This window comes from Lingula anatina, chromosome 5, assembly GCF_051362555.1.
Source record: "Lingula anatina isolate TDL-2025a chromosome 5, LinAna3.0, whole genome shotgun sequence".
In the NCBI taxonomy this organism is placed as follows: Eukaryota; Metazoa; Brachiopoda; class Lingulata; order Lingulida; family Lingulidae; genus Lingula; species Lingula anatina.
The window spans coordinates 13,754,081-13,763,644 of NC_141771.1; the positions used below are offsets into that span (position 1 = coordinate 13,754,081).

General features: G+C 37.0%; 1 protein-coding gene across 1 annotated transcript; it reads left to right on the forward strand.

Annotated features, from left to right (window-relative positions):
- The first annotated feature begins 1,483 nt into the window (after positions 1 to 1,483).
- On the forward strand, positions 1,484 to 8,091 carry LOC106164083 (bile acid-sensitive ion channel-like). Its single transcript, XM_087014028.1, has 9 exons — positions 1,484 to 1,512; positions 1,957 to 2,250; positions 2,622 to 2,807; positions 3,763 to 3,856; positions 4,449 to 4,596; positions 4,997 to 5,053; positions 5,408 to 5,561; positions 5,909 to 6,000; positions 6,507 to 8,091. Exons 1-9 carry the CDS (start codon positions 1,484 to 1,486, stop codon positions 6,665 to 6,667), a joined length of 1,215 nt encoding a protein of 404 aa, XP_086870154.1. The 3' UTR covers positions 6,668 to 8,091.
- Positions 8,092 to 9,564: the final 1,473 nt, after the last annotated feature.

Consider the following 9,564-nt stretch of genomic DNA (forward strand, 5'->3'; position numbering starts at 1 on the left):
GTTCTGCCCCTGGTATCTGTGGACATATGGCGAAAAACATTTCTTTGCCCCAAGCAGAAGTTAGTAATTCGGTCCTGAATCTCAAGTCTTGCAACTTGTGGGTAAAAAACTTTGAAATACACACCTGTACGTTTTGGATTAAGTGACCAATTTTGATCATTCAGCTAAGTAGAGCGTTAAAATCCAAAGTAAACAATGGAACAAACAATCCGTTGGCGATTTCTATTTGTCTACCACATTACCATGAAGCGTCTACTATTACTTTTTTTCCTAATGTAGAATCAATCCATACCTCGTAGCTAATAGCGCCAACTAACGAATGGGAGTGGTGTGATACATTCCGGTACACATTACAATATGATCGATACGGCATTTAGTAGCGGTAGTTAAGTACCAGAACTGGCTATAGCCTGAAGACTTTGGAGAGGACTTGTCACAGAAGCAACCAGGAATGTACGAGATGAAAAGGTGAGTTTTGCTTTTGCTTAAGATGTGATTTTGGTGGAGGATGCGACACCGATAAGACAACGTGAGACAACGATATATGCCAGAATACCTCGAGCGTCCACGTCTTCAAGACATACATCGCGAGAGGGTGGCAGTGTATTATTTGACAGATATACCGAAAGTACCGCATGTCACAGAACACGCCTCAAACTCGGTATGTAGCACAAGTAGCTCTTGATGTCTTTCTATTTGTTTTGGAGTCAGGAAAAGGCATTTTTATGTAGTTTTCCCGGAAAGCTAAACACTTTTCCTTGAATACCAAGGTACACCAGAAGCTTTGACAAAAAATGACCTAAAAAGACGTTTTTGTTTTCTGGAAGTCTAATTTTAGTCACTTTCGTAAAAGAGACTGTCAAAGTTCATTAATAAATATGAAAGGAAAAAAAAAGGAAATCGAAAAAGAGATTAAATATTCTCAACTGTTTTGCAAAGAACATACGGGGGTGATTGTGGGGAAACCACGTTGAAATTTTCAGGAATTTTCATCTATCTTTGTTTATGTTTTACATTACAAAGATCTGAAACGAGCTGTTTGTTAAACCGGTACGACCATGAAGTAAGCACACTATTTCTTTCTTCTTTTTTGTGCGTTGTAGACCAATTACACGTGAGAAACTTGAAAATAGGATTAAATGGGATGTCGTCAGCATGGCGAAAATATTAAAAAAAATAGGTGTTCTTCCACAAATGGGGTAATTTGAACTCCTTTGTCAATCAATGTTTAACTGATGAATGAATGAAGTAAAATTTTCTCCTATGGCAGATGATGAAATTCTTTTCTGTCCACTGTCAATCGTTTCCATTTATTTGCAGCATTCATTGAAAATCCATTGTGTTGAACCCGAGCGCCTACATCGTCAACTGTTTATTTTCAAAAATGACACAGATATGCAAACCATTGCTTTCAAAGATTTTACAGTTTTCGTTAAAAATTTATCATCTACATAACTGCCATCTTGATCGTGAGTACATCCACATGCCTATTGTATTTAAGAAATGGACCAGGTAAATGGAGAAATCGATATAGGCATTTAAGCCTGTTTATCAAACTTTAGCAAGCAGCTTGTAATTGTGATTCTTTCGTGATTCATCTGAAGCGTATTGATTGTAGTCTCTCTCTCTCTCTCTCTCTCTCTCTCTCTCGCAATGATAATCAAAGATTGGGTTACCCGCATGCCATTTGTGCGGTTTACGGTCATTTTTTGAATGGGACAACAAAGGAGTTTATGGTCTAACTTTTTTCTGTTTGTTTTTTCATGTTTCTTAGTTGACAAGGTATCTCAAAAGTTCTTCACAAAAGTAAAGAAGTTATTCAGACCGGAAAGAAGTTCCTATAATTCTAACCGAATCCAGGTCCCACATTCAAATGGCGTTTCATTGCATGTTTTTTCCTTGCTGAGGGTCTGCGCTCGTGGACCACATTGTATTTTTGGTTGCTTATTATTTCAGTTCCGTGAGCAACGGCGAAAAACACAAAGAAGAGGGCGAAAACGAGACTAAAGTTGCGCTTACTACCTTCGCAACATCAACGTCCGCACACGGATTCGCACGAGCCGCCCAGAGCCGCCATCTGGTGGTGAAAGTATTCTGGATACTGCTGATTTTGACGGGATTCGTAATCGCCACGATTCAGATCAATTACAGGTTTTCGTCTTACTTACGACGCGACACCACTACAAAGATCACCAAGATTTTTGCCAAAAGTCTCAACTTCCCCGCTGTTACCATTTGCAATGCCAACAAGTAAGTAATACATAATTGCACCAGTATGCAGAGGCAAATTTTACAAACGACAGCACTGTAATTTAATTGTCAATTGTAATTCAATTTTTAAAGATCTAAAATACGACTTGTTAAACGCCAGTGGTTGATCTAGAAGTCACAAAGTCGTGTTTTCTCTGACTTTGTACTCGTATTTCTTGTCAATTCATTTAATTAATCTCTTTTAATCGAGATATGATGTTTTTCAAAACATTGTTAAAACATTAAAATACCTTATATTGTGTTTCGTTGTGCATATTAAACACCCATAACTTTACCTGCACACTGGCCTGTATTTTAATACATTAAAATGTAAAAAAAACGATCAAATTTAATGAATGTTGCAATTTAAGGTATATGAGCCACCGACTCACACGGACAGACATTAAATTTCTGGAAACCGCCAAGGCTTACATGTCAACCGATTACGACATGCCTGATGACCAAGATAATGACGGACATTTTACGTCCTCCACCACCAACAATGCTGAAGATGGTGAAATGTCGATGAGTGATATGGATAATATGATGAGGAGCATGTATCCAAGGGGTTTCCAGTTGTCCGAATTCACTCTCGAGAAGGGGTGGTATCTGAATGCTTCCAACGCCATTTGTACTTTCAGAGGACGACCTTGCAATTGGACAACGGTATATTATTATTATTATTATTATTATTATTATTACGTTGATTGCAGTTGCCTCACAGTTTGTGTTGGTACATGTAATTACACTGCCATCCGTCCAATTATTATTATTATTATTATTATTATTATTATTATTATTATTATTATTATTATTACGTTGATTGCAGTTGTCTCACAGTTTGTGTTGGTACATGTAATTACACGGCCATCCGTCCAATTATTATTATTATTATTATTATTATTATTATTATTATTATTATTATGTTGGTGGTGATGATGATGGTGGTGATGATGATGATGGTGGTGATGAGGATGGTAATGGTGATGATGATGATGATGATGGTGGTGATGATGATGATGGTGGTGATGGTGATGGTGATGATGATGATGGTGATGGTGTGAGTGATGGCTGTATAGTGAAATTTTGGGTGGTATGAAACAGCAATACTTTCTACATAGCTGCCAAATGTCCTTCCAGGATTTCAACCACGTTTTTACAGCATTCGGGAACTGCTTCACTTTTAATGCTAACAACGACGCTTTCCAAGATCAACCTGGCGCCAAAAACGGACTCAGTCTCGAAATAAATATTGAACAGGTAAGAGAATATTTTATATGATTGAATCCAAACTGGGAGATGAACATTTGAGATTATAAATTAATGTAAACTATATTTCATGAATTTTGCTTTAGTGAAAGGCAGATTGTTAAAACTTAAGAAAATATTCATTTTTATATTTTAATTCCGGCTGGAATTTTTTTTTTCATTTCTTTTTTTAAATTTTCCTTGGATTATTGACCAAAAGGACCTTCTCAGATAATTTGCTTAATTTTCCTGCATCCATTTCAGCAATACTATAGCAACCGCCTGCAACTCTGTCGAGACGGACGGAAGAGCAGTTCCGCCAGGTTTCCACGCCTACGTTGGGCTTACCAGGACAGACGTGAGTCGTTGCTGTGCACGTGGATCCACTTTTTTAGCAGTTATTTAGACACAAGCTTAATTATGTCCACCTTTGAAACCAACTCCTGTTTCACAAAAAGACGTACAGTGTATGATAGTTTGCAAGCTGAAATCTTAGCCGACTTAGCTGCATGTAAAAATACCTTTGGGGAACGTTTCCATACCCTATATCTTAGGCCTACTGGCTGGATCGATGTAACCCCCGGGAATTCTCGCTAAATTGCATTCAGATTAAGCGGCTTTAAAACTTAAATTAATTTGGTGAAGTTGGTCCATGATGTTCTTTATTTTGCTTTGCAAGGGGGCGTGTCCGACAATTGAGCTGATTACATTGACTCTGGCTGAGCAAGAATCCCCGCTGAGATAAATCGATCCTGCTAGTATGATAAGGCTAAGGGGACGCAGTCTCTTTATTGGTTTTATAATTTAAAGTTTATTGTCAATTTTCTTTTAAACATACTTTGTACAACTTCAACCTAAGGGTTGGAATTTTACCTAATAAACTATTATTATTGTTTTAAAACGACTGGCTTTTGACCATCTCAGCACTTTTTTTTTAAATCATTTTTTAGTCGTATTCGATAGACCCCCCATACGGTCTGTGTAACAAGTCCGCTGAACTGGTCAATTTTCCGGACTATTCCGTGGCCGCCTGTGTACTGGAGTGTAAAGAGCAACACATGCTGAGAGAGTGTGGATGCGAACTCTTTGAATACGAGGGTAATGTCGTTATATTAGTACAGCACCGTTTTGTTTGTTTTGTTGTTAATTTCTCTTCCTTCCGTAAATTATACTGTAAAAATCTCTCTCTCTCTCTCTCTCTCTCTCTCTCTCTCTCTCTCTCTCTCTCTCTCTCTCTCTCTCTCTCTCTGTTTAAGTATCTATTCGTCTGTTTGTTCGTCCGTCTGTCCATCTGTCTGTGTGTTTTCCTGACCGTCCGTATATTTACTTATTACTTTTACTTTTAAAACCTTTTAGAATTGAAAAGATAATTCAGGCGTCGTTGATATTCATTCCAATAGTTGTTCCAATTCATTTTTCACAATGCGTTACCTTGTTTTCATCGATGTATTCTATAAAAAATTACATAAAAGATAATAAATCATTTTATGCATCTCAGGAAGAGGAAGGGAATGTTCGCTGATGGAGGTTACGACATGCGCCAAACCACTATTAGGTGAGATTAAAACCATTTATTACTTTTTATGGAATCATTTATATGTAAAACAACCGGAACTTCGAACTAAAATATGTATAAGATGTTTTATCTCTTATAAATTTTAATGCCTATATCTCTTTTACAATTTAATGCCTGTAAACTAATACAGTGGTAGTAGCTTTGCTTTCTTACAGATCAAAAAATAATTGCTGTTGAATGTGTCTTGTGAGGAAGAGTATCGTCTCATTAATTATTGTGAGTTGAGGTCAAACAAAAACGATAGATTTTCATGCAGTCCCTGATGCGCAAAATACGCCTACCGATAGAAATAAAACGAACTCTTTTCTTATCACGAAAATGATTTTTTTCAAGTGAAAATTAAGCAGGAATTTTCCAACATGTGTGACTGTCCCGTCGCTTGTGAGGACGTGACGTATGCTACGTCAGTGACGTATACGTCAATACCTAGTAACAGTACAGCAAGTGAACTGGCTACGAATCTACGTATGTCCCCCACTGAAGTCAAGTAAGTGATACTGGGGCCGCATTTTTGAAACTATGTAACCTACAACAATTTGTAAATATTTACGTGGTCACGATATTATGAAATTATAGAGAGCAACTTTATGTGTTCATATATATTCATTTATTGGCCAGTTCATTATTTGATAAGTTAATCAATTAATCAATCGATTAATTAATTTTAATTAACTTAAAAGTTAACAATATGCCCATATTGAATGTATTTTATCTTCTATGGCTCCCATACTACAAATTCATCTAGCTACGCATTTTATAAATATTAGCATAAATTTTGATATATTCATGAAAAAAATTATGTTAACTATCATTCATATCATCTCTTTTGAAAAGAGCGAACTACGTCATTATGGATATTTACCTGGAAAACCTGAACTATATCAAGAGCGAGCAGTTACCAGCCGTGGAGCCATCCGCTCTTATAAGTGAGTATTTCATGATCACATTCTTAGTTGGCGTTCCAACATAAAGCTACTGGAGTAGGCCTATATGTATCGTCTGGTGTCCATTTTACAAAACTATCGTACGTTTTATTAAAATGCCACCAGTCAAATAAAAGGGGCATTCGTCAGTTATACTGTTATCTAAATTGCAATTAAAATTAGACAAAAGGAGTTAGGGCAAATTGACACATTCTTGCGACGGTGCTACCATCTAGCGGTCGTTCACAGACATTGATGATAATACACAGTGACCAGAAAACGTCTCCTTAGGTTTAGCTTACGCATGCCCCTTTAATTAGACGTGCTGGTTTTTGTATTTAGTATATTTCCTTTTTAAAGAAAATTTCTTATAAGAAAAGTTATCAAAGTTAGTATCTAAAATATTGGACCTTCTTGTGGGTAAGCCGCCGTAATTTCATCTAAAAATATAATAATCACAGCATAACGCAAATGTATTTGATAAGAGCAATGGCCACTTTTTGTTCAAGGTGACATCGGTGGACAGTTTGGACTCTTTATGGGCTTCAGCCTGCTGACCATTATCGAATTTATCGAGTTTGCGGCGATGACCTTGTACACGTGGATTTTGTCGGCCAAGCTGCAGCCAAAAGTTGACATTGTAATGGTAGAGAGCAAAGTTAAGAAATGAATCCACGACCTAAAGTTAAAATAGCTGTAAAAGTATGAACATCCAATGGCACTAAAAGAAAACATAGTATAGCAAGAGATTTAATAAAAATACTGTTAGTCAAAAGGAAACGGCTATGTTCCCATACCTAGATCGATCTTACAGGATTGCTCCATCTCTCAGGGGTTTCTCGCTAAATTGCTTTCAGCTTAAGCGGCTTAGATGTCTGGCACGCCTACTGAAGTTGCTAAACGATAATAAATATCCCCTGGCAGCCTCAGTAGGGTTGACAGACATCTAAGGCGCTAAAGTTGATTGCAATTTAACGAAAATCCCCTCAGGGATAGATCGACGACTGTAAAGTTAGTACGAATGGGTCTGGGAATGGTCCCAAAAACAGTAACTCATTCGTTTGGTAACAAATAACGCGCATGTTGGCGTCCTTGCCACCTCTCTCCTGTTGAGATGAAGGGTATTTTGCTCAGTTAAAATGTATAAATATGAGACTGTCGGGAACCCAGAGAGCATCAAAATTTTGTCTTATTTTTACAACTCTGAACTATTGTTTAAGTAATCTCCCGTCATTTCTGTATGTATATCATGGCTAGTTTTGACCGAGAGGTCCCGCGCTTTCAAATGAAGTATGATTTAAATCAGCATGTGCACAGAGAGGACATCAAATCGGGTATTTTGGCGTTATGCTTCAAACCTAGCTATTTCAGACTACCCAGGGTCGAAGACTAAAATACTCCTGGAAGGTATAAGTAGTAGACCTACAATGCATGCACGTAAGTTGGTTGATTAAGTTATGTTAACCGTCCAGCGGTACTTCTTCAGACGTTGCTCTGAAGTCAAGGTAAGAGGCTTCTGATGAACTGGGAGAAAGCAAAATAAATTGAAGCCAATGCACAATAAAGCATTTATACGGTATTTAAATGTGTTGAATCGTTGGTATAGTATTTTAAGAGCATTGAGTTAAATAATCTACATATGCTATGTGCAGTAACTCTTAGAGAAAAGGATCAAGTAATATTCAAAATACCCTTTTACTTTATGCTGCGCATAAGAAAAATCTGCAGGGTATGTATTACTGTACATGATACAGTGTCTGCAGCGACTTTAATGTTATGACTGGCATCTTACGTAACTTTTGTTGGGCAATCGATACAGCTTAATGTTTCTTAATGGTGGGCATTGTTTGGTTTTCCCGGAAATTTTACTATTTCACGACAGCAGGCTAACTTTCCCCGTTTCCACAATAAACACAATAAGGGATGTTTTAGAAACATTGGCTTTGATATTCAGAAGTAGATATATCACACAATATGACATGTAAACATATATCGTATGCATTGTACATGTACTGTATGCATTGTAAACTCTCTGGGATCGTTTTGTTGGAATAAAATAAAAATATATGTATATTCAGCAGAGGCGTTACATAAGCTGTCTACTTTGTCGTTCTTTTTAATAAAGGAGACTTGATACGAGAAAAACCAATCGATATTAAAGAAAATATATTTTGGCTACATGAATTTTCCATAAATGTGATACTGACACATCGAACGAACGTCACTTTGTCGTGAAAATAAAATCAAATTCAGGAAATGGAGTGAATTGATCCACTGTACACGTGAGATACTTATGTATCTTAGTACAATGTTTAATCTTACCGAAGTTGACCAGTACCATTTAGCACCACAAAACAAACCAAAACTACTCGGACAACGTGTTACCCTTCAAAAGGGTCGATACGTCCCATTACCACAAGCGTTGCAAAGGAAGCGGAAGGTGGCAGGAGGCTTTGGGAGTGGACCTGGCGCCCTACGGGTCTTATGGTGTTGAATTTAATCAAAAAGTTTAAAAGATATTATGTAACACCAAAAACCTATCTGTGTTATCGCAATAACATTGCAAACAGTTGCAGGAATCAATGCTGCAGGAATCAATAACGCAATTGCGTTTTGAAGCATGTCTAGTTTTTGGTTCTTGTTCCTTAGGGGGGTCAACTGTTTTCAATCTGAAGCCCGGATAAAATACTTCCTATTATTGATTTTAACGACGCTTTTAAAGCAGTTTTAGTTGACCTACTGGCTCAGATGATAATATACCACTTTCACGTGTTCCTTGTCATTCTCTTTATATTTGCTTTGGTTCGTTTTCTGATTCAATGAACTGTTTGATTAAGCGGGACAGTAAACCTGTGTCAGTCACCTTTATCATTCCTATTTTGCCGTCCACGCTGGTCACAGGTAAGTATAGACATAGGCCAATACATATTTTGTTAATTTATTAGCAATTCAGCCTGTTACCGGAAATTACATAATTAGACATTTAGTAAGTATTCAGTTAGCTGGTAGTTAGTAAGTGGGTTATCAAGTAAGTAGTAACAGAAGCAGTAGTCCTCTAGAATGATATCGTAATATGCACGCTCACTTAATACAGATATGACATTTCATATGAAATATTTTTTCCAAATCTTTTTCATCAGGTTTTTACTATTTTGCTGTCTGATAAATGAAAATAAGGATCAAAATCATTTTTTAATAACTTTTAATAATTTTTTGATGCCATTGTGACATCAGTTAATTTACTGCCAGTGAAGCAAACAAAAGAATACTTTGCCTATTCTAAGTCATACGACAACTATTAAGAGCGATATTTTGGAACTCTATATTTTCCAAATTATTATTTGGAAAAGAATTACACGCTCCACAAAGGACCCTCATGTCAGTTTCTTATCATAGCAACGGTCCCTGTTACGTATGCCCTCAGCTGGCTGGCTCAAGCGGCAATGCATACTTGGGATGGTTTTTTAGAGTTAAATCTGGAATGACGTTCCAGACATCGGTCAAAACTTGTCCAATTTGGTTCAGTTCTGTTGTAGGAAATGTAGGCCGTTGATTCGGCGAGTAATA